The sequence below is a fragment of the Salvia hispanica genome, chromosome 3 (genome assembly GCF_029641045.1).
Source record: "Salvia hispanica isolate PSC_SH4W2 chromosome 3, Shi_PSC_v1, whole genome shotgun sequence".
NCBI classification, from domain to species: domain Eukaryota; kingdom Viridiplantae; phylum Streptophyta; class Magnoliopsida; order Lamiales; family Lamiaceae; genus Salvia; species Salvia hispanica.
Genome location: NC_142694.1, coordinates 2,011,185 through 2,032,381, shown reverse-complemented (window position 1 = coordinate 2,032,381; position 21,197 = coordinate 2,011,185). Strand labels below are relative to the sequence as shown.

The following is a 21,197-nucleotide window of genomic DNA, read 5'->3' as shown; positions in this document are numbered from 1 at the left end:
TGAGAATTTATGAGACTAAATTTGCTGCCATGAAATTGGATTTGGAAAATCAAAGATTTTCTTGTGGGGATGAAGATGTGTACAGTGTGTTTTGTTTTATTTTAATTTATGCTTCATCCATATGCGATAGTTAGTCTTATATTGAGGTGGCGTTCGATTTTCAAGATAAAATAATACCAAGATACAATCTAAGATTGAGTTAAAGATTATTTTAGTCATAGAGGATTAGCTATGACTAACTATCTCATGATTATCCATCTAGTATTGAATTATGGGGTTAAATCTCATGAACCAAACACAATACAAATTTAATCTCGAATACAATCTTGCAAATCGAACACATGTGTGTTTTTAAGAAATATGAATAAAAGTAAAAAAATTAATAAAATATAAGTTTCACAATGGCTTTATACTGAATTAATTGGAGTGTGAGGGATGAGGTACGTAAAACTTTTAATAATAGTCGTACTAAAATGATAAAATGAGTGGAATCGCATCTCACTTAGATGCTGCTATATAATGTGAAAAGAGACATTTTTGCATATGAATTGTTCATTTGTTAGCCAATAAGAATCTCATTTTATTTTTACTATAAATAATGAATAGTTTTACATTTCAGTAATATAAAGTGTAAAATTATAATTTATATTTTATTAACTTTTTTCAACTCACGTTTCTTTTCGCTAAAAGTTCCTAATACAAATGAATTTATCAGGAATAAATATATACTGAGAAATTACACTACAATTGTTCGAGAGAATTCCAATATCAATAAAATAAAAAAGATAATGATGATGAGCCATAAATCATTATTCAAAGTTGAAACCACTTTTTTGCAAAAGTAAAGCTAACAATAAATCAACATACTAATCACTTGTGTCACAATGTGATTAATCAAAACATTTGACCTCATTTCACACGTGTGGTTAGCTGCAGGAGCGTACTACATCTGCAGCGCAGTGTACAAACATCACAAACCCCCAAAACGACGTAGTTTCATCTCTCACAGATACCAAACAGCTGTTATCTTCACTCTTTGGTTTCATCGAGAGCAGCTTCCATCTCTCCTTCTCTAGCGGATCCCCCTAATTCTCTCTCCCCCTCACACACACACGCATTGTTGGAGCAATGGCGACATCGTTTGGACCAGCGACCGCATCGGCGGCGGCGAATGCGCGAAAATCGACCGCCTCTTTGCCGCTCTGCCATCGCCATTTCTCCAATTCCGTCTCATTCCGTCTCACTCCGAGGCCGAAGCTCCGATTCTCGTCCAAGGTGTGTACCGTTTCTGTTTTCGTGTTTAGTTTTACAGTGTTTTGATTTTCATTTTCGTAATCAGTTTTTGACGATTTCATGCGGGGATTTTGTGAGATCGGTCGGTGTAGAAGCTGAGGATTTGTGATTTTTCAAGCTTAGATGCTATTTTGTTTGTGAATTGGTTGTCGTTTGGTATCAATTGATTGAATTACTCTGTTTCCGAGATTGTTGGAGCTGGATTATGATAGGGAAATAGATGGATATGTATTAGATGTTGCTTGATTGATGAATGACCTTTGAGGAAGGATGTGCAAAAGGATAATTATCTCAGCAAATTAAAATTGGAAATTTCCTGATTTTTTACTGTTAAAATGATCGAGTAGATACTGGATGTGTGACATCTGCATGATCTCGTAAAATTAGAGCTAAAAAATCAGTAGCTTTTCTTTCGTTGCGGCTTTTGAGTGGCGTTTGTGGCCAAAAGTACCAAAACCATCGACGGCTTTTGTGAAAATAGCCTTTCAATGGGTGGTTAATGGTGACTGGATGTTGATTTCTAAATATATGTATCAATAACTTAAAGAGGATGATGAAATATAGCAATGTGGATGTGTTGTGTGAAATAATACATAAGATATCCCTTTGTTTTCCTCATTTCGACGTTCCTTAATGAGGCATTAGTCATGGATTCGAATAAATTAATTGCATTAATTTTTACTCATTTGGTGTAAAGTTTATATTTTTCAGGGTGTGCAGTCTGGCTGGAATTGTTCACTTGTAAAAGGCCAATTGAATAAGGTGAAGTCTTTGTCATGCATTTTATTTTATATGGAGGCCCTTTTTGAGATTTTTTGGCTTTTAAGGTTTCTCTAGGTGGATCTTTAAAAGCTGCAGCCTCCACTTCACCAGCTGGAGCCAAAGATGTCGATGTATCCGAGGAACCTAAACAGACTGCTTTGGCATCTGAAGAAACCATAAGCGAATTTGTTAGTCAAGTTGCCAGTCTAGTCAAGTATGCATATGCAGTAATGTGGTCGCTTGAAGTGTCTACTCTACTTTTCGATGAAAAATGACGATATCTTCCTTTGTGCAGGTTGGTTGATTCTAAAGATATTGTGGAACTACAGCTGAAACAACTTGATTGTGAAGTCTTAATACGTAAAAAGGAGGCCTTACCTCCACCTCCTTCTCCTCCAGTGACCTATTATCAATCACAGCCTCAGCCTGCAGCACTGCCTCCAGTTTCAGCACCTTCTCCAGGGCCGGCTGCTGCAGCTTCTACTCCAGCACCTTCACCACCCAAAGCTCAGCCGCCTAAATCATCTCATCCTCCTCTGAAAAGCCCCATGGCCGGAACCTTCTACCGAAGTCCAGCACCTGGTGAACCTCCATTTGTCAAGGTAAACGCATGCCACAATAAAATGTTAGCATATATGTCACTCGAATTGATATATGAAGTGTTATGAAGCACATTGTCCATCCTCTGATTTCCTATGCTTGTCCAGTGTCCTCATTGAATTCTACCTCTCTTCACAGGTTGGAGATAAGGTAAACAAGGGCCAGGTTGTATGCATTATTGAGGCCATGAAGCTGATGAATGAAATTGAAGTAAGCATTTCCTTATGCATATATTTTTATAATGCTATCAGCACCTTATTTTTTTTACTCGCCATTGTAGCTATCAATAAGCTGATTACTTTGTCTTTTTGGCAAATTCTACCAAAAAAATCGACTACTTTGTTATTTTCTTTTGTTCAAGAATCATTACAAAGATTAGGCATCTAGTCTTGTCACAAGATTCATTTTTCATGCTGCTGCGTGATCTTGGATACAACATGTCCTATGCCATCCTTTGTTGATCTCTGCTTGAGAATTTAGTCAAGAATCTCTAAAGCATTGCCCAATAAATTGCTGGGAATCGGGTTTTTTAGTGCCCAGGAAAAGTAGATAAAAACATATTATAAGCTTCAATTCTAGCACTAGGTGCTCAAATCTTTAACAACTTTTTCTCTTAAATTTCTGCTCACTTCCCACACCATTTTATTTAAAATCGCAACTGAACTGATTGATGATTGATTGTGAATTCTCAACATTTGGTTTTTGGCATGTGTAACGTTCGTCTTGGTTGCTAAAAACTGATAAAAATGCTTTTTTATCATCACCACATTCTTCAGGAGTCATTTTCCGCAAATCGTTTGATGTACATGATGACAATTTATCCTTAGTCTGAACTAGATATCTATCTCATCTCACTAATCCCCGAACCACTCATTGCAGGCTGATCAATCTGGCACGATAGTTGAAGTTGTTGCAGAAGACGCCAAGCCAGTCAGTGTAGACACGGTGAGTTTCATCACCCTTCTCTGACCACTAAATAACAACATTGTCTTTCCTCTTTATATGTCCCTTACATCATACTGTCACTGTCAACAGCCTTTGTTCGTGATCGAACCTTAGACCTGATGAAGCCAAAGAGGCTCTGCGCGGGCATAGCAAGAGTGTTTCACTTCAGAGAAAGTCGAGAGGGCACGGGAACGGATTAATTTAATTTTGCTTGATTTTGTCTTTGCATGAGACCTAGCTAGAACAGCTTGTTTATTATTCATCAGGATTAATTTAATTGAACATGTTAGTTGTGACTTGTTATTGTGCTGTTTATGATTGTGAGGGAGTATGTGGTCACTGTGCTTTGTAGTACAAAGTTTACCAACTCTTGTGTTCTTTGCACTTTTACCACTTTATGCTACACTTTGACGGTTTACGTTGTCCTAAAATGAATTTAATGGTAAATTCTTAAATTTTTACCAATTTCTAATTTTGCAGTTTTAAACAATGTCAATAAATTATTACTACTAAATTATTGAATATTATGATCTTGCAAGCGATTACTAGTATTTTAATTATAACATATTATATAAAATAATTTATTTGTCATTTTTTTGGATTAATTGTTCATAAAATCATAAGGAGTGATAGGTAATTTTCGGTTTGTTCAATACTTTTCAAAATTTGAATAATAAATAATAAACTAAAAAAAATCAATTGCCCAATTTGACAAAATTTGTTACTGCTCTCCGTCTCACAAAAGATGTCACACTTTCCTTTTTAATTTGTCCCACAAAAGATACTCCACATTTTCCTTTTTGAAAAAAAATTCTTTCATATGAATATAAAAATTATATTTTCTTTCTCCATTTAACACAAAAAAAACAAAACCTCCTAAAATCTCGTGTCACTTCACAAGTGTGACATTTTTTATAGGACGAAGAGAGTATTTTTTTTATTATTTTAATTTTAGGCTCAAAAGAAAGGTATTTAGTACAATTCCCATCATAAATTAATACTCTCTCGGTCTCTGTAGCTGAGTCGTATGCCCCTCTATAGCTAAGTCGTATTTCTTTTGAGATTGTCCCATTGTAGCTGAGCTGTTTTCTTTTTTTTTGGCAAAAAACTCTCTACCTATTTCCTTTTCTATTTTATTATTCATTTATTTAACTCAATTAATACAATTTTTCTTATAATTTGTGCACAAACTACCTCGGAACGGAGGGAATACATGTTATACCACTATTTATTCTCATCATTCAGTCAAATTTTGTGACTTACATGCAAAACCAAAATACAAATCGCCAAACCGTCATTCATTAGATGAACACAAAATATTGCACATAAATATAACTGAGCTTTAACCAAACATATCTCTCCAAATCACAACCAAAATGGTGCATAGTTCAGCAAAATTATTCGACTGCAATGTTATAACGAGAGAGAAATAGGAAAATTAAAAAAAAAAAAAAAAAAAAAAAAAAAAAAAGGTGAGAAATTCATTCTAGCTGGCGGCCAGCAGCCTGCGCAACAATCGGCAAATACGGAGTCTTCCCGAGCACACTCGACACCAGCCCATACACAAAGCAGGCCACCACAAACAAGAAAAGCCCAGAATAGGCCCACGCGGTGACCCTCAGCCCAAGCCCACTCCGCCCGGGGGAGACGATCCTCTGCAGCAGCACGGGGAGCACGAGCAGCACGTCGAGCACGAGCGCCTGCAGCGCGTTGAAGCGCGCGTAGCGGCTGAAGCTAGGGTTCCGGACGACGCCGAGGTAGAGGCCGAAGAAGGTGGCGAAGCTGGCGTAGGGGACGGAGTGGTAGAGCGAGAGCAAGGGGATTAAGGGCTCGAAGGGGGCGGCGAGGAGCGGGTACCTGGCGAAGAGGAACCGCCCGTACTGGAGGCCGTTGAAGAAGGGGATGAAGTAGGACGCGGCGGAGATGAGGCGGTCGGCGGCCGGCGTCGGGGTGCGGGAGCATTTGGGGGTTCGATTGGGGGTTGGTTTGAGGCGGAATTGGGGGAGGGGCGTGGGGAGGGTGGATTTGAGAGGGTGGGGGAGGATGGGGGAGGGGCGATTGGGGAGGGAGAGGCGGAGGAGGGGGATGGAAGCCATGGATGTGGAGAGGAAGGGTTTTTTTAGGGGTTTTTTTGATTGAAATGTCTCTGGTTTTAGTCATTTCCAAATTTATATATAGACTTTAATATGTTTTGGATATAGCCAAATTGATTTGGAGTTTTGATTCTATGTTTAATAAAGAAAAAGTTCAATTTTGACAGGAGTAAAATACGAATTTAGCTTAAAACATTAACTTTTTAAAAATGAAAATCCATAATAAAAGAAAATGTCGCTGAAGATCCAAGTCGGCGAGCTTGAGGCGCCCCCTGGAGTCGAACATGATGTTGTTCGGCTTGATGTCGCGATGCGCGAGCCCGATCCGGTGGCAGTAGGCGATCGCCGCCGTCAATTGCTTTAGAATCGCGGCGGCAGGCTCGGAGAATCGATTGCCGGAGAGAGACGGTCGAATAGGTCGCCGCTGTCACAGAGATCGGTGACGAGATGGAAGTAATCATTTTTATACGGTTCAGTCAAAAAACTAACTGCTAACGCTAATTGCACAGTGGCATGATCGTTAGTTTTTTAACAGGGCCATCAAAATAAGTGACCACTTCGATTTCATTTGTTATGGCCTTATTTTTAAAATGTGACCACTTTGATTTTATTTGTTATGAACTTATTTTTAAAATGTTTTAGTGGTCATATGTTTAGAATCAAAATTGACATTTATTTTTTAATAAAATGGGCTGAGAAATCCAAACAAAACAACACAAAAACAGCTCTATACTGGCATAGACATTGATTAAATTCTAGATTAATTATCAACTTTATACATCCATAATTTCAATATAACAATTCAGGAAACTATTAGGAACACCATACCTATATCAATACAGAAGAAGGGGGCAATGAAACAACAATTTGGAACCACTTTACTATTCATACAATCTGTTCACTAAGTTATCCTGCATCACTCAGTAAAATGGAAAATGGCTGCTTGCATTGTCAAGACAATGAACAAATCTGTAGATACTTAGGCCGGTAATTAGATCAAGGACCAGAAGCCATCCATACCATATAGCATAGTAGTAACAACTCATTTCTCTCTTGGTTCAAGAAGACGCTCGTTGTCCCTCATCAGTCACTCGCTCCATCTCCAAGTGGCCATGACGATCCTGCAGCTTGATACAATGAGTTTAATGCATCTCCAATATTGAAGATACCACGAAGAATCCACACAATCATCAACAAATAAATACTAATCAATTAGAATAAGTCCTACTTAAATAAAGAGTAGAATCATGGATAGGAAACTATAATAGCAGCTACACAAGTTATTGTAGAAATTTTCAGACCAATGATTGCATATGAATGCTACAATGAGTTATACCTCAGCTTAGTAGCACCATATAGATGCAAGCCAGACTTCCCAACTACAATTTGCCGAAATAGAATATAAACCTAAACGCTCAATCACCAACCAATTCTAATACCAAATCCAATTGAAAATAATAGCAACCCAATCCAAACACTATATTCTCCATATACAACGGTTGAGGAAGCAAATCGCATCAAAATTTATTCATGTACCCTTAAATCAAGATCCAAATCTATTGCCCTACCACATTACAACAAGTCAAGAACAAGAAAACACGAGCACAAAAATGACACAAATCAGCAAGTACATATACTACAACAACATACTGTTTCAGCAAATCTTCATCTTGCAAGTCAAAGCAACTCAACTTGAGGATACTAAACTGTTTTATCATCCAAATCTCACCAAATAGTATCAAGCCTAATCAATTTATCATCAATTCCAAACCACAACAGACATAGCAAATGAACATAGCTAATGCAGAAAATCACTAAATCAAGGGCAAACCAGAAAAATCCCCAATTCCAAACGCTAGTACATATACTACAACACAACATACTGTTTCAGCAAATCTATATCTTGCAAGTCAAAGTAACTCAACTTGAAACTATTGTTAACAAAATGTTGCATTCAAACCTAATCAATTTATTATCAATTCCAAACCACAAGATACAAAGCAAATGAACATAGCTAATGCAGAAAATCACTAAATCAAGAGCATCAAGGGCAAACCAGAAAAATCCCCAATTCCAAACGCGTATTCATAAAAAATCGCAGCAAATCACAAAAACACAAACCTCAACAGGACGAGTGGCAGCACCGCCTCTCTCAAACAGAACCACCGTCTCACCGTCGCCAAGCACGGCATTGCACTCCTTCGGCGTCTCGAAGAACGACAAGGAGAACTGCTTGAACACCATGCCAACGTCGAAGTAAATCAGGCCGGAGCTGGGGATATCGACCCGAATGCTCTTCACCGGCAGCCACAGGAACAGATCCTGCGCGGCGACGCCGGAGATGTCGGAAACCTTGCCGTAACTCAGCCTGCCGGTGATGTTGCATTGGTACCGCAGCGGCGTCTCGAACTTGGCGTCGCACGGCGAAGCGGAGAGCATGCGGAGCTCGAAGGCGCCGGAGAGAGGATCGACGGAATATTCCGATATGCCCTTGGGGAAAAGGCCCATCGGCAAACCGTTGGATTGCAGGACGTCGTAGAACGAGGTGTGGGAATCGGAAATTGGCGATGTTAACAGGATTAGGATCGCTAGGATTGCTGCGCGATCTGTGGAAGCCATTTTTGGGGGAAATTTGGAGAATTCTGAAGGTTAGGGATGGGTGTGCTTTTATATGTGTGAGAGAAAGGGGGAAAACAAGGGGGGATTTTTTTTCCTCTTTTGAAATGATTCTGTCTATATATATATATTTTCCTTCTTCAAATTGCTCAAATTTTATACACCTAATTACCACGATTGAAATTAATGAGTCAATCTGTAGTCGAATTTAGAGATTGAAAACATATCAAAGATGATCTATTTTTTGAATGACAATTATTGCTTCGTACCATCTTGAATTCCATAAATGTGAGTGAAATTTAGAGGAAAACATTCATAAATCTTATCTCTCTTTAAGCTAAATCAATCACAACTTTATTTAAATACTTAGGAGGCATTGTTTTTACAATTCTCAAAACTTTGTCGATAGCTAGTGTGTTTGATACGCTTTTATAATTAAGGATATGTTCGCTCTGTCCAATATGCTCATAATTGCCTTTAATTCATGGCGTTTAATATCGTTCGGTGTATCTGATAAGTTGATGCAAAGCCCGAGTATTTACACCGGCCCGCACTGTTCCTCTCTAATATCGTCAATTTCAAATATTGAGAAGGGCGGTGGTTTTTATTTTTTCCTTGAAACCAACACCCGAAAATTAGCTAAAAATTTCCCGATCTACCCTTCTCATTTTCACACTCTCTCCGCCCTCCACCACATTTTCGAATTTCCCAAAAGGAGATCCCCAAATTTCTGAAGACGCCGAAACCCTCAGCCATGTTACCGTTTCTCTACTCACTCTCTTAAAAAGGAGAAGTCTTGCACGAGAGAAGCTGGGCGTTGGAGGGAGTAGTCAACCAGATCTGTGAACGGAGAACTAGCAACAGCTCCCAGCTACGGGCGACGGATTTCCGCTTTTCTTTGCATTTTGAAAGCATTAACGGTAGGATATTAGCATAGTAAGAGCATTTGGTCTAGCAGTATGATTCTTGGTTTGGTGGGAGGCTCGAGTTTGTTTCTTCGAATTCCCCCAGCTATTTGTAAATAATTACAGTGAAACAAAATAAATGAAACTGAAATTACAACACGAATAATAAAACAAACAATTTTATTGTAAGTCAAGTCAAGAAATTACTTTTTCACTGGACAATTTATGCCCAACTAGTTAGTATACTCATGAATTGGCATTTGTAGCAAAAGATAAAGCGACTTACTCATGAGGATATCAATGTTAAATCTCCATAAGTCTGAATTTTATTTCCCACAATATCCAACTTCAAACTTATGAATCAAATAGATTTAACTTAACCTAAAAATGTTGTCTTAAACTTAAAATTCTCATTCAACAAAAAAACCGTTTTAAGTCGACTCAACTAATAACAGAAATAGACTCGAACATAAATATTTAGAATCTGACCAAAGTTGTAATAATAATAAAAATACCAACAATCAAACCGCCTAGCCTAGCCTTCACTTTCGAAATGGAGCAAAACTAGATTTTCTCTCCAAGATTTACTGACGCAGAACAAATGAAGTGTAACTCCACAGGTCCAGAGCTTGCTTGTAAACAGATAGTAGAACTGCGGCATCCTTCATCGTACAGTTAGTTCCGCTCGCGACGCCTGCTTGGAAAGGAAACAGTTAGAGAGGGTGAAACAGAGAGAGAGCACAATAAGGAGAGGAGATGAGGCATTAGATACAGAACCTGTTGCGGTCATAATCTCTTGACCGCTCTCTTGACCGGGAACGAGATCTTCGGTGACTCCTCGAATCGTAGGTACGAGAACTCTCCCTCTCTCTTACACGCTCGCGGTCACTACCACGGCTGCGATCATAATGCCTGTCTCGGTCTCGGCTCCGACGATCATAATCCTTGCGATCACCTCTATCGACTCTTTCTCGATCCTTGCTAGATCCTCTCTCATGCTCCAGGCTTTTCCTGAATACGAATACATGTGTATAAAGTCAACAATCCCATCACTGAAACAGAGAGTCCAAGGAGATGATAACAAAAAGAATTACTTACCTTCTCTCTTCTTCAAGGGTTTTACGTTTCTTGTCTCGCTCTTCCTGATAATGATCCAAAATAAGATACATTTGAAATGACACATTATGGTTGATCCGAGTTAAAGTATAATCAAAATAAACAAACATATTCTTCCCCATGGCCCACTGAAGTTGCAAACCAACTGAAGAAATTTTACTGCCCCTTGGTATATCTGTTTATCTTACCAAGAAAATGTAAACTTATCAGTTTGAATCATTTTCTGGGTCTCTTATTTGATAAGAATAAATCTCAAGACTGTTCCCTAAAGGATACATGCTGTGCTGCTAAACCCGAGAGATAAAAACAGCATGTTTTCGTCAGAGATACCCTTCTTAAAGGTAAGGCACAGTATGCCACAACAGTGATAAATTATCACATTCAATTGGCGTATCCAACTAAAGTTAGAGCAGAAACAGCTAGTCGGTGCAGATTAAAAAGCAAATGTGAATCTACACTGGTTTGCAGAAAACTACAATAAGAATTGTGTCTGTTTCCTGACTAACAAACCTGAATTTCAAGGCATCAAAGGTACACCTTTTCCAGCAGAAAAGGCAAATCACTGCCCCCTAAGCAGCATCTAGATACAGTAAAACATGATAAATTCCTAATCTTTATCTAATCGGTCTTAATAATTCCAATCAGCTATAGCCTCTCATTTTTATTTTCAAATTAGCTAATAAATTTCATCTGTTCGAATTCTACTTAAGAGAACTTCAAACGTCATACCAGGAAAACTTACAGATGGTCACCAGCTGTTACCTTACCCATTTGTTTCCTGAGATCTCAAATATGGCCGGGATGAACAAGATTTTCATCAATAATCCAAATTGAAGTATTTATGAAACACACTTACACTAGGATAAGGAAAACTCACAGAGGACATATAAAGTGAGACTCTCTATAAGAAATTGAAAGATTATAGCAGCACCTGAATAAAAATATTACCAGCTTAGGAATTGAAAGAATAAGGAAAGCCATCAGATCACGCATAGTAAATTAAAGATTAACTTTGAACCCCAACAACATTAATAACTGTCAGATTGAGTATATATACTTACGTGCAAGCACAAACAACAATTTACAAAATTTCTACCTTTAGTTGTTGACACACTGTGCAATAACAAGCTAAAGACCTTATTAATTTCAAAGTGAAAGAGAAGAAGAGAGATAGTTGCGAGAGAGAATGATAATCTGTTGGTACCTGGAGTTCAACTAGCTTTTCACGGATGAGCATATACCCTAAATGGAGCTTTCCACCAAAATGATCAGCTAAACGGCGATCACTGAAAATCAAATGCACATAATCTCTTTAACAACAAGCTCAAGACAATCATGAATTATTAATAAAGTGTAACACAGCCTAATAAGAGTTCTCGTTACTACAGCATGATCTACAAGCATAAAACATAAAATAACGCACATTCTTTAGCTGCAAAAGTTATCCTCGTAAAACTGGGCCCAAAAGCCTGCTGGTGACAAGGAGGTATAATTGCCAGGTCAAAAGATGAAGTATGCGAAGCTATAACTACTTTGTCATCCTAATTCTAGAAGTAGATCATAATTATAAGATCAACAAATAATGTACCTGTCATAAACACTGAGGAATGCTCCACAAATGTCACAGACACGAAGCTTTTGATCAGTCTGCAAGTACAAGATTAATTTATTAGATACAGCGCCAGTCTCTAATTTCATAGTACTATATAATTTGGGAAGCTTAATGTTAGAATAGACACTTTCTAGTCAACATTGTTGCTGATGGCAATCAAACTAAATTGTCAGATAGAGAAATGGAGACTCACAATGCGCACATCGGCAGCTGTGTACTTCGAAGAATCCAGTACAGGTTCCTGTCGAGCTGGCAGCTGGATCAAATCATAGTAAGTTAGAAGATAGTACTCATATTCAGTAGAGTTAGCTCAACAGTAAAATGTTAAGTGTAATCTAACAAAGCAGATTATCACCTTTTTGAGTGCTTCGGCCTCTTCTAATGCTTTCTGTGCTTCATCTACCATTCCTTGTTCACCTGTAAAATATACCAAAAGCACATTCAGTGAAGTATTATGCATACAACTAAAAGTAAACACAGTACTGAAGTTTGAAGTTGAACACGATGCTTGGACAGAAATACAGAATCACTTTGGCATTTTCGATTTCATTATGACATGCAATCAATAGTCATTATTTAGAAATCATGTATATTTAGCATGATTATATTTATAACCAACGAATATCTGACCAAGTTCTTCAGCTTTCTTTAGCTTTTCATTGATCATCTCCTGAATGTGAGGATCTGGAACAGCCGCAGGCAAAGGTGCACCCTGCGAAGCATTCGCCATAGGCTGAGGAAGAGATGCACGATCTTTGTTGAAAGCATCCAAAAGAAGCATAGACTACGATTAAACAACAAACAACAGTTAGCCTTTCGCTGCATCATCTTTAGACATACTATAAAGGTAATTTTTAAAGCCTTTAAACCTGTTTATCTGCTCTTTGAGTTCTTAGCTCTTCAATCTCTTCCTGGACCCGCATCTTCATGTCCGTCTTGCCTTCAAGATCTATAATATCAAAAAAAGGTCAGTAGCACCAAAAGTTGAATATCATATGTAGCCAGATTTAAAAGACTGCAGTTTACTGGAATAGATTATGTTCACGTCAAGATTATATAAAATGTTAAAAAACTTGATCACATTAGACTGGGATAAGTTCAAGCCAGTAAGACGGGATTGACACAGGCAATAGGAAAAAATAGATTATTTTAAGATGTTCTGTGTTGTTTAGCTCACCAAGCCTATTTTTAGACTGCACAATATAAAATAAGATTAATCAGAGTGAACCATAAATTTGAAGTAGAAAGGAAGACTAACACTTCACTTACCAAATTGATCGAGTTCATGCAATTTCTGCTTAATTTGCTTTGACATCTCATCTATCTCTGGTGTCTGCAATACCACAAGATTAACTAATACAATAGATGGCCAGAAGATGAAGACAGTGAGTTAAGAAGTCTACCAGAGTAACCTCCGATACAGAAATTGCAACAGCTGCTTTAGCATCCTCTTCATCGAGTCTCTTCAGAGCCCTTTCAATTTTACGATCACACTCAACAATAAGTCTGTCTATGTTATCCTCTAAATCCCTATCATAATTGTCAACGCCCTTTGCTTTTGCATCCTCATATCTGAGATGAGTTAAGTGTAACAAGATAGCTAAACTTAAGGAGTGAGAACATAGTACATACTACATATCCCACAACAATACTACCATTCACTTCATCTCTAAATCAGTAGACTTTGTCAGACATAACATAGACAAATATTTATAAGCAACTCCAGTTACGTAAAAACTTGCCCAGGCACTAACTGGTGACTTCTCTCATTACAGTAACCTATTTATGAAACGGAAACAAAAAGAAAAGTATCCAGCATCTAAGTGAAGCATTCTCTTGTTCAACATCATATACCTCCTTTCCTTTCAGCAACAAGCAACCAACCATCAAGATTCAAGGCGATAGGAGATATATTACTAAGGATATAAGTTCTAAGATAGCATTCACTAGCAAGTTTCTCTTCTCGAGTCATAGCTTCTTCAAATTTTCAATCGTAATTAAATTTAGACTCACCAAGTAACAAAGAAACAGCATAACCTTCAAACAAATCAACAAATTCTGGTGAAAGAAAGGATACTCTTTTCTCAGCTGCAATGAATGCACCTTGGGGCATGGTCCCTTGTCCATTTTCTACACCAAAAACCAATAACTCAATTAGCAACCAACCACCAAAAATCTATATGTACAACAATTCGATGAATCAATCAAACACCATTATCAATCCATAAACCACATAATTCACAAGTTCAATATCACCAAAAACCTTCCAGATTCATACGCATTCGCATAGCAGCATAAATAATTGACAAATTACACAGGCTCATTCACAAAACATATCAATTTCAAACTATAAAACAAACATTAAACCAAAAAAAACACGCACAGTGAGCTGGAAAAGCTCGTGCGGGCAAAGGCCGGCGAGGAAGAGGCGGCAGACGTCGCGATCGTAGTACTTGCGCGTGACCTCCTGCGCGTCGCCGTTGCGGTTGGCTCCCATGAGCACATCGAGCTGCTTCCTTAGCGCATCCATGGCTTCCGTTCCGAACGTGAGAGCGCGTTCGGGAGCAGCGAATTGTGACTGTGTGACTGTGTGAGGGTTTGGTTTGGCCCTAGAATTGGGAAAATTGGTCGAATGAAAGGGAAAGCGTTTTTTTATTGATTTGTTAATATAATTAATTTTCTGTGAAGTTTCTTATTTGCCCCCCACTATACAGAGGCTTGTTTGAGCCCATGTGTAAATATCGAGATTTAGGTTGATTGGAATATTGGATGGCAAAAAATAAATTAAATTAACAGCATAATATTATCGGATATTGGCATCTAATATCACGTAACTTTGAAAAGGTTGGGTTTTTTCCACAAATTTTAAAATTGACAAAAAATATCACGAACTTTACTCTCGGTTTGTTTTTTCCCACGAATGAAAAAATTCATGTTATTTTAATAGATTGAATAACAATTTTGGAGGGTGTGCTTTATTTTCAAAGATTGAAAAACTTGAAGATTGAAAAATTGTTGTCGAGAAATTACGAAAACAAATATGTATCACAATATTATTTGTGGATATTTTTTTATTCGTGGAAAAGTTCGTGATATTATTTGCCAATTATAAAGTTTGTGGGAAAAACTCAGTATTTTGAAAGTTTCATGATATTAGATGCCAATATCCCTAATATTATTAATCAAGAAAAGTTTTATAGTTGTCGTTTGATGGAGTACTATATAAGACTAAATTAGGATAAATGTGTTTGATAGGTTAGTTTATTTTGTAGTATATAATAATATAAGATATAAAATGATTTTTTCCACTTTTTGTACAAATGTGTTTGAAGATGATTGATTGATTAAGGATTAAAATAAAATTAATGTGATATTGTGGCGCCAACAAGCGAAAGATCAACTCATTTTAGGGGCACCGCCCTCTTCGATGACGGGACACCCATGTTAGGCGACTGAGAATGAAGTTGCAACATGAAGAAACAAAAGCAAAGAATTGAAAGGCGTACAATATCACCATTAATCAATTTCACAAGATCAAAAGAGAAATTACGAAACCAATATATCCCGTATGCACTTCATTTGAAGTAAGTGTAACACAATATATGTGCACTATGTAGAAAAGGTAATCGATCAACAAATCAATACATAAATTAAAAAAAAAAAAGTCAACGCATTATGATCAGTGCCAAATTAATTCCTTTTATTAATCAAGTAAAAATATATTTACATCCAAAATCAGAATCAATTGGCATACCATATAATTGAAATGTTATATATGATCACCGATATTATCTCTATTATCATCTTTAATTTCACTCATACACCAAACTCTGTCTTCCTGCTGTCTATTGATGATCATATGTGGATTGGTTTGAGAAATGAAAGGGATATTGGTAGATTTAACATCTCTATTATCATCTTTAATTTCACTCATACACTAACTCTGTCTTCCTGCTGTCTATTGATGATTATTTGTGGATTTGTTTGAGAAATGGAAGAGATATTGGTAGATTTAACAAAGGAAGTAAAATAATAATAATAAAAAAAGTCTTTAAATATATTATTTGTGTGATATTTCATGCAATATATAGTTTTTAATATGCAGGTCTATGTCTACTAAAATTTGTTCAAAAACATATTTTTAGGTGAAACATATCGTTTTCAAGGCTTTTGTCTTACAAATTACTTAAACTTTGCATAAATTGAACTATTTTAATAAGAGGAAGGAATAACCTATAACATTTGCTACAACATCATCTAGTATATTACAGAAGATGGAGGAGAGACGTTGTGATGGGAAGGGATTTTCTTTCTAAAAATAGCATCCACTTGTCCTTGGAATATGTTGTAGCAAATGTTCTAGGTGATCACTATAAATGGAAAAAAAGGAAAGATTTATTAAGGGTTAGTTATCGGTGAAAAAAGTTCAATTTTATGTAGGATTTAAAAAAATAAAATTAAATTAACTCCTATATGAAGGAGAGGAGATTACAAATAAATTTCACTCTAAGTGAAAAAAAAAGAAAGATTTATTAGGGGTTAGTTATCAGTGAAAAAAGTTCGATTTTATGTAGGATTTTTTTAAAAAAATAAAAAATAAAAAATTAACTCCTATATGAAGGAGAGGAGATTACAAATAAACTCCTAAAAAATGAGGAAATTACAACTGATGTCAAGAGGACTCGTACTCTCTTGGCACCTCATACATTGATGTTAAGCTCCTTGCCGCTAGGACAAAGACTCTGGACTTCGATTTTATGTAGGATAATACTTGGTGTATTGCTACTATTGCAATTTAGTGGATTGTTCAGCCATTCAACAAGGAGGTGCATGCTATGATCCACCTCTTATTCCTTATTCCAGCCCATGCAATTTATCTCCTCGATTTTATCTACAAACGTTCATTTGTGTGCAATAGTGATCTTGGCAATATCGTATACATTGATCCGTGTAAGTTCACACTCACTCAATTATGATTCTTTATTATTTTTCAAGGAGAATAGTCGGAAAATTCATGAGTTATGGTTGAATTATGGTTTGTTTAGTGATTTTGTAAATTAGACTGGAAAAGCATGAAGTTTAATGCTGTTTGCGATTGTCTCGTGTCGAAATATTCAGGTCGTCTATGTGGATATATTGTTAATGTGATGTGTACGTGTCTCAACTGATGATGTGGGTGGATAGTATTTAGGCGTGTTATCAAATTGACTATTTATAGAGTGAAATACCGAAAAAAATTGTAAAGTATAGTTAAAATATTTGTTCGCTGGAAAAAAATGGAGTTTAATTTTGTTTGTGATTATCATGTAGAATATATTGTTAATGTACGTAAATAATATGGTTGAGTAGTAATTAAATTAAAAATGTAAATGTAAAACCTATTTTAATTAGCACATCATATACGAAACAATTTCACACAAATTAGAGCCACTAATGGTACAATTGTGAACACATTTAAACTTCATGACTTTTCATATCAATATTTTTAAATTGCAGATTGATCGTAATTTGACTAAACTTTATGAGATTTGGTAATTTGCCTTTATTTATAATTATTGTAATTAAGAATGGGTTTATATATATATATATTTTGTGTTGCTGTTAATTTTTTTTCCTTTTTCTTATGTAGCTTATGGATCATGCCAATATCCATGAATCCAACAATGGACGACTCTACGAACGAGTACACTAGAAATAAATTGGTGCTTTTTTACATATTTAGTTGGTTGGAAATTAGCACAATAAAAGGGATTGTTTTGATATATATAAATGAAAAAACAATTGTCAAATTTTAAAGTCTTCTATCCATAAATGCAGGTATTTAATTGCATGAATGTGGTGATCGATGTTTGGACCATTTATTATTGTATGTAATAATTTCCCCTAAAAAAGAAGCATATACATATAAAAAAAAGAGTCAACTATAAAAAGGTCCATGAATAATTGTATTTAGTCTATTTTCAGACTGTTTGTTACCATTTTTTTCAATTTTTGACTTTGAGAACATTTTGGTCAATTTAAAAATATCCTGACCTTCATATATTTTTTTTCTCAATTCTATTTGTTCTATTTAAGCGTGCTGATAATATTTAATGACTTTATATAGCTATGATAAATCATTTTTTTAGTAAAGCTATCGTACCATGCCTCCTGTAAAATACTATACATTTTATTAAATACATGAAAATTATGGTACACAAGAAGCATAATTTATTTTAGTACTATCTCTTTAAATATTCCAATTGTACGCATACAAAAAGAAATGTTATAGTACATGAATTTATTTTCTAATCACTTCCAAAGACATCAAACTAATTATAGTTAAATGTTTCCAACTTTTTACATACTGTCTCGTATACTTTTGAATTCCACATTTATTTTCCACCTAACATTACATATCTATATCTATATAAATATAACATAAACGAGTTGATTTTCATTGTTCAATTTTCATTTTCATCATGGAGAAAAATACTTACTATTTGCTTATCTCTTGTCTATTAATAATTGTGTGTGGAGTAGATGGACGCAACAAAATAGTTGTCAAAGATGTACCAGTAAGTATACACTTTTCCTTCATTCTACATTAAAAATCATATATATCATTTCATTTTTTTTATTATTTAATGTTTTAAATTTCCCTAGTAATTGATTAAATAAATTTGATTTTATTTAGGGAGGTTGGTGCATTGCAAAATTAACTGCTGATCCAGAGAAGCTGCAACAATTTACAGCTTACTACTGCAAATTAATGGATTGTTCAAGTATTGAAATAGGAGGTCAATGCTTTGATCCACCCCTCATTCCAGCCCATGCAAATTGGATCATCGATCTTGTCTACAAGCGTACTTCTGAATGCAATCCCGATATTGCCAATATTGTCTTAATCGATCCTTGTAAGTTCGCTCATTTCAATCGTTGAAAAAGTTATGAAATTTGGTTGAATTCTGATTTGGCCCGCAACTTAAAAAATCAGTTGAAAAAAATATGAAGTTTAACGTAGTTCACAATCATCTCACTTCGAAATATTCGGGTGGCTAGGTAGTTGTTAAGCGTTTTTTTTCAACTTTCGGATATCATGTCAAAAGATACGATATCACTCAAATCAAGGCTCGCGAGACAATTGCGAATAATGTTAAACTTCACAATTTTCCGGCCAAGTGCAAGTGGATAAGAATTTGACCAAGTCTTTTTTTGCAATTTTCCCTTATTATTACAGCTAATTAATTGTTATTTTGGGGTATTATTTGTTGTTTTGATTCTTTATTTTTACTCTTTTTGTGTAGCTTATGGCACATGCCGCTATCCATGAACGCTGTGATGGACGAATCTACAACAAGTGCTTGTTTTATTTTCAGTAGTTCAATGTATCTATTGAAAAGTTCGTGATTCAAAAATATAATGTTTTTTGCTATAATATAATAGAGAGTATTAAAATTTATATTTTAATTTATGTGTACACAAAATAGCATATCATATGATTTAATTATAAAAAATAAGGGTTATAGCTTTAAAAAAACGTAAAATAAGGGATGGCCATTTTAATTTCAGTCAATTGGATTAGTTAAGAAAAAGACAATTAAATCATAAAATATAAATCAGATCATTTCTATGCATAAGTAAAGGTCATTAAATTTGTAAACAAAATATATTTGAAATTGATCATTGATTTTTTTTTTTTGGAAAAACAATTCCGCTTCTCGCCTAGCTAGTTCATAACGTGAGAGAGTGCATTACATAATATAAATCAGATCATTTTTATATATAAGTAAGGCCATTAAATTTATAAGTCAATGACATATTGACATTTGAATCTTATAAGTAAGGCCTTTATATTAAAAGATCATAAAGTATAGATTTGGTGACTATGCATCACTACAAAAAAATGTCAGTTTACCGACGGAATTATCGACAGAAAATTTTCGCTAACGGAATTACCGACGGAAAGTTTTCGCTACAAATTACCGACGGAATAGTCCGTCGGTAAATTATTTTCTTTTTAAATTAATGTACATTCCGTCGGTTTAAAAAAAATTACCGACGGAAAATTTACCCTAAACCCTAATCCGTCGGTAAAGAGCTCGTCGGTAATTGTTTTTTTACCGATGGAATTACCGACGAAATGAACATTAATTAAAAAAGGAAACGAATTAACGACGGAAATATTCCGTCGGTAATTCGAGCGAAAATTTTCCAATCATTCCGTCTGTAAACTGACATTTTTTTGTAGATTAAGATTACTTTTTTTTTTATTATCACAAATATCAAGATAAAGGAGAATCCACCAAGAAAACCAAAATTTAAATGTCCATAAAAAATGAATCAGATATATACATGCATAATTGCAGACAAGAAAAATTAAAATTAAAATTAAAATTAAAATCTGAAACTAAGTGACAAAAAAAATTAAAACGTAATTAATGTGAATCTTCACCAGGTTGCTCTTTACAGATACGAAAACACTAAGTCAATGTTATTTCTTTAAGATTATGAATTAAGATTAATTTTTATTTTATCAAAACTCTCCTTATATATATAACCTAAGTATTAATACATGAATACTTGGATTTCATTTCATTGTTCGATTTTCATTTCATCATGGAGAAAAAGACTATCTATTTGCTTCTCTGTCTATTCATGATTGCTTGTATGTGCAGTAGATGGAAGGAACAAAATAGTTGTCAATAATCAAGTAAGTACACATTTTTCATCTTCAATTAACATCAATAATAGTTTTATTTTATTTTTTAATCAGTGTTATCTAATTTCTCTATAGTAATTGATGAAATAAATTTGATTTTATTTAGGGCTCTTGGTGTGTCTTGAAAGTAACGGTTGATCCAGACAGGCAACAAAAATTTGTAGATTATAATTGCAGATTTGAGGATTGTTCAAGTATTAGAGAGGGAGGTGCATGCTGTAATTTCAGCCCATGCTAATTATGTCGTCAATCTTGTCAACAGACTTACTAATGAATGCGATCCTGATATCACCCATGTCGTTTCCGTCGATCCTTGTAAGTTCACTCATTCAATTGTTGGAAAAATCATGAAGTTTGGTCTATTTTTGGTCCAGCTGAGAATTCTAAGAATCAACTGGAAAAATACGAATTTTAACATTTTTTGCAAGTATCACAATTCCAAATATTCAGGCTGATTACACGTAATATATTGTTTTGTGACATATACGTGTTTTAACATGATGATATTGTTGGGATGAAGATTCTGAATATGAAGATGTATATAAATTCAAATT

The 21,197-nt window shown here is 35.3% G+C and overlaps 4 protein-coding genes and 1 long non-coding RNA gene across 5 annotated transcripts; 2 read left to right on the top strand and 3 right to left on the bottom strand.

Annotated features, from left to right (window-relative positions):
* Positions 1-1,014: 1,014 nt before the first annotated feature.
* Positions 1,015-3,967, top strand: LOC148929925 (biotin carboxyl carrier protein of acetyl-CoA carboxylase, chloroplastic-like). The gene is made up of 7 exons (XM_089066958.1): positions 1,015-1,275; positions 2,005-2,055; positions 2,121-2,269; positions 2,351-2,657; positions 2,794-2,865; positions 3,535-3,600; positions 3,691-3,967. The coding sequence occupies exons 1-7, from the start codon at positions 1,129-1,131 to the stop codon at positions 3,712-3,714; spliced, it is 816 nt and encodes a 271-aa protein (XP_088923084.1). The 5' UTR covers positions 1,015-1,128; the 3' UTR covers positions 3,715-3,967.
* A 910-nt stretch (positions 3,968-4,877) lies between these two features.
* TIC20-II (chloroplast import component Tic20-II) lies at positions 4,878-5,735 on the bottom strand. The gene has a single exon (XM_089067764.1). The coding sequence runs from the start codon at positions 5,694-5,696 to the stop codon at positions 5,082-5,084; it is 615 nt and encodes a 204-aa protein (XP_088923890.1). The 5' UTR covers positions 5,697-5,735; the 3' UTR covers positions 4,878-5,081.
* Positions 5,736-6,423: 688 nt separating this feature from the next.
* LOC148929923 (uncharacterized) lies at positions 6,424-8,407 on the bottom strand. Its single transcript, XM_089067354.1, has 2 exons — positions 7,815-8,407; positions 6,424-6,814 (listed from the first exon to the last, which is right to left on the bottom strand). Exons 1-2 carry the CDS (start codon positions 8,310-8,312, stop codon positions 6,752-6,754), a joined length of 561 nt encoding a protein of 186 aa, XP_088923480.1. The 5' UTR covers positions 8,313-8,407; the 3' UTR covers positions 6,424-6,751.
* A 1,197-nt stretch (positions 8,408-9,604) lies between these two features.
* Positions 9,605-14,580, bottom strand: LOC148929922 (U1 snRNP-associated protein usp106-like). The gene is made up of 13 exons (XM_089068597.1): positions 14,326-14,580; positions 14,020-14,072; positions 13,346-13,514; positions 13,212-13,275; positions 12,812-12,891; positions 12,573-12,726; positions 12,298-12,359; positions 12,136-12,198; positions 11,919-11,977; positions 11,535-11,616; positions 10,313-10,356; positions 9,992-10,225; positions 9,605-9,908 (listed from the first exon to the last, which is right to left on the bottom strand). Exons 1-13 carry the CDS (start codon positions 14,470-14,472, stop codon positions 9,890-9,892), a joined length of 1,230 nt encoding a protein of 409 aa, XP_088924723.1. The 5' UTR covers positions 14,473-14,580; the 3' UTR covers positions 9,605-9,889.
* Positions 14,581-18,416: 3,836 nt separating this feature from the next.
* On the top strand, positions 18,417-19,361 carry LOC148929921 (uncharacterized). The gene is made up of 3 exons (XR_016136511.1): positions 18,417-18,499; positions 18,619-18,838; positions 19,229-19,361. It is a non-coding gene; the product is annotated as an uncharacterized LOC148929921 (long non-coding RNA).
* Positions 19,362-21,197: the final 1,836 nt, after the last annotated feature.

Bases quoted from the DNA above. Each gene is read 5' to 3' on its own strand.
- LOC148929925 (XM_089066958.1), top strand. From the start codon at position 1,129: ATGGCGACATCGTTTGGACCAGCGACCGCATCGGCGGCGGCGAATGCG. The intron at 2,056-2,120 runs GTGAAGTCTTTG...TTGGCTTTTAAG, and splicing joins TAAAAGGCCAATTGAATAAG to GTTTCTCTAGGTGGATCTTT. The intron at 2,270-2,350 runs GTATGCATATGC...TCCTTTGTGCAG, and splicing joins CAAGTTGCCAGTCTAGTCAA to GTTGGTTGATTCTAAAGATA.
- TIC20-II (XM_089067764.1), bottom strand. From the start codon at position 5,696: ATGGCTTCCATCCCCCTCCTCCGCCTCTCCCTCCCCAATCGCCCCTCC.
- LOC148929923 (XM_089067354.1), bottom strand. From the start codon at position 8,312: ATGGCTTCCACAGATCGCGCAGCAATCCTAGCGATCCTAATCCTGTTA. The intron at 6,815-7,814 runs GTTTGTGTTTTT...ATCAAGCTGCAG, and splicing joins CTGCCACTCGTCCTGTTGAG to GATCGTCATGGCCACTTGGA.
- LOC148929922 (XM_089068597.1), bottom strand. From the start codon at position 14,472: ATGGATGCGCTAAGGAAGCAGCTCGATGTGCTCATGGGAGCCAACCGC. The intron at 13,515-14,019 runs GTATCCTTTCTT...AACTCATCTCAG, and splicing joins TCATTGCAGCTGAGAAAAGA to ATATGAGGATGCAAAAGCAA. The intron at 10,357-11,534 runs GTACCAACAGAT...GATCATTATCAG, and splicing joins AAAAGCTAGTTGAACTCCAG to GAAGAGCGAGACAAGAAACG.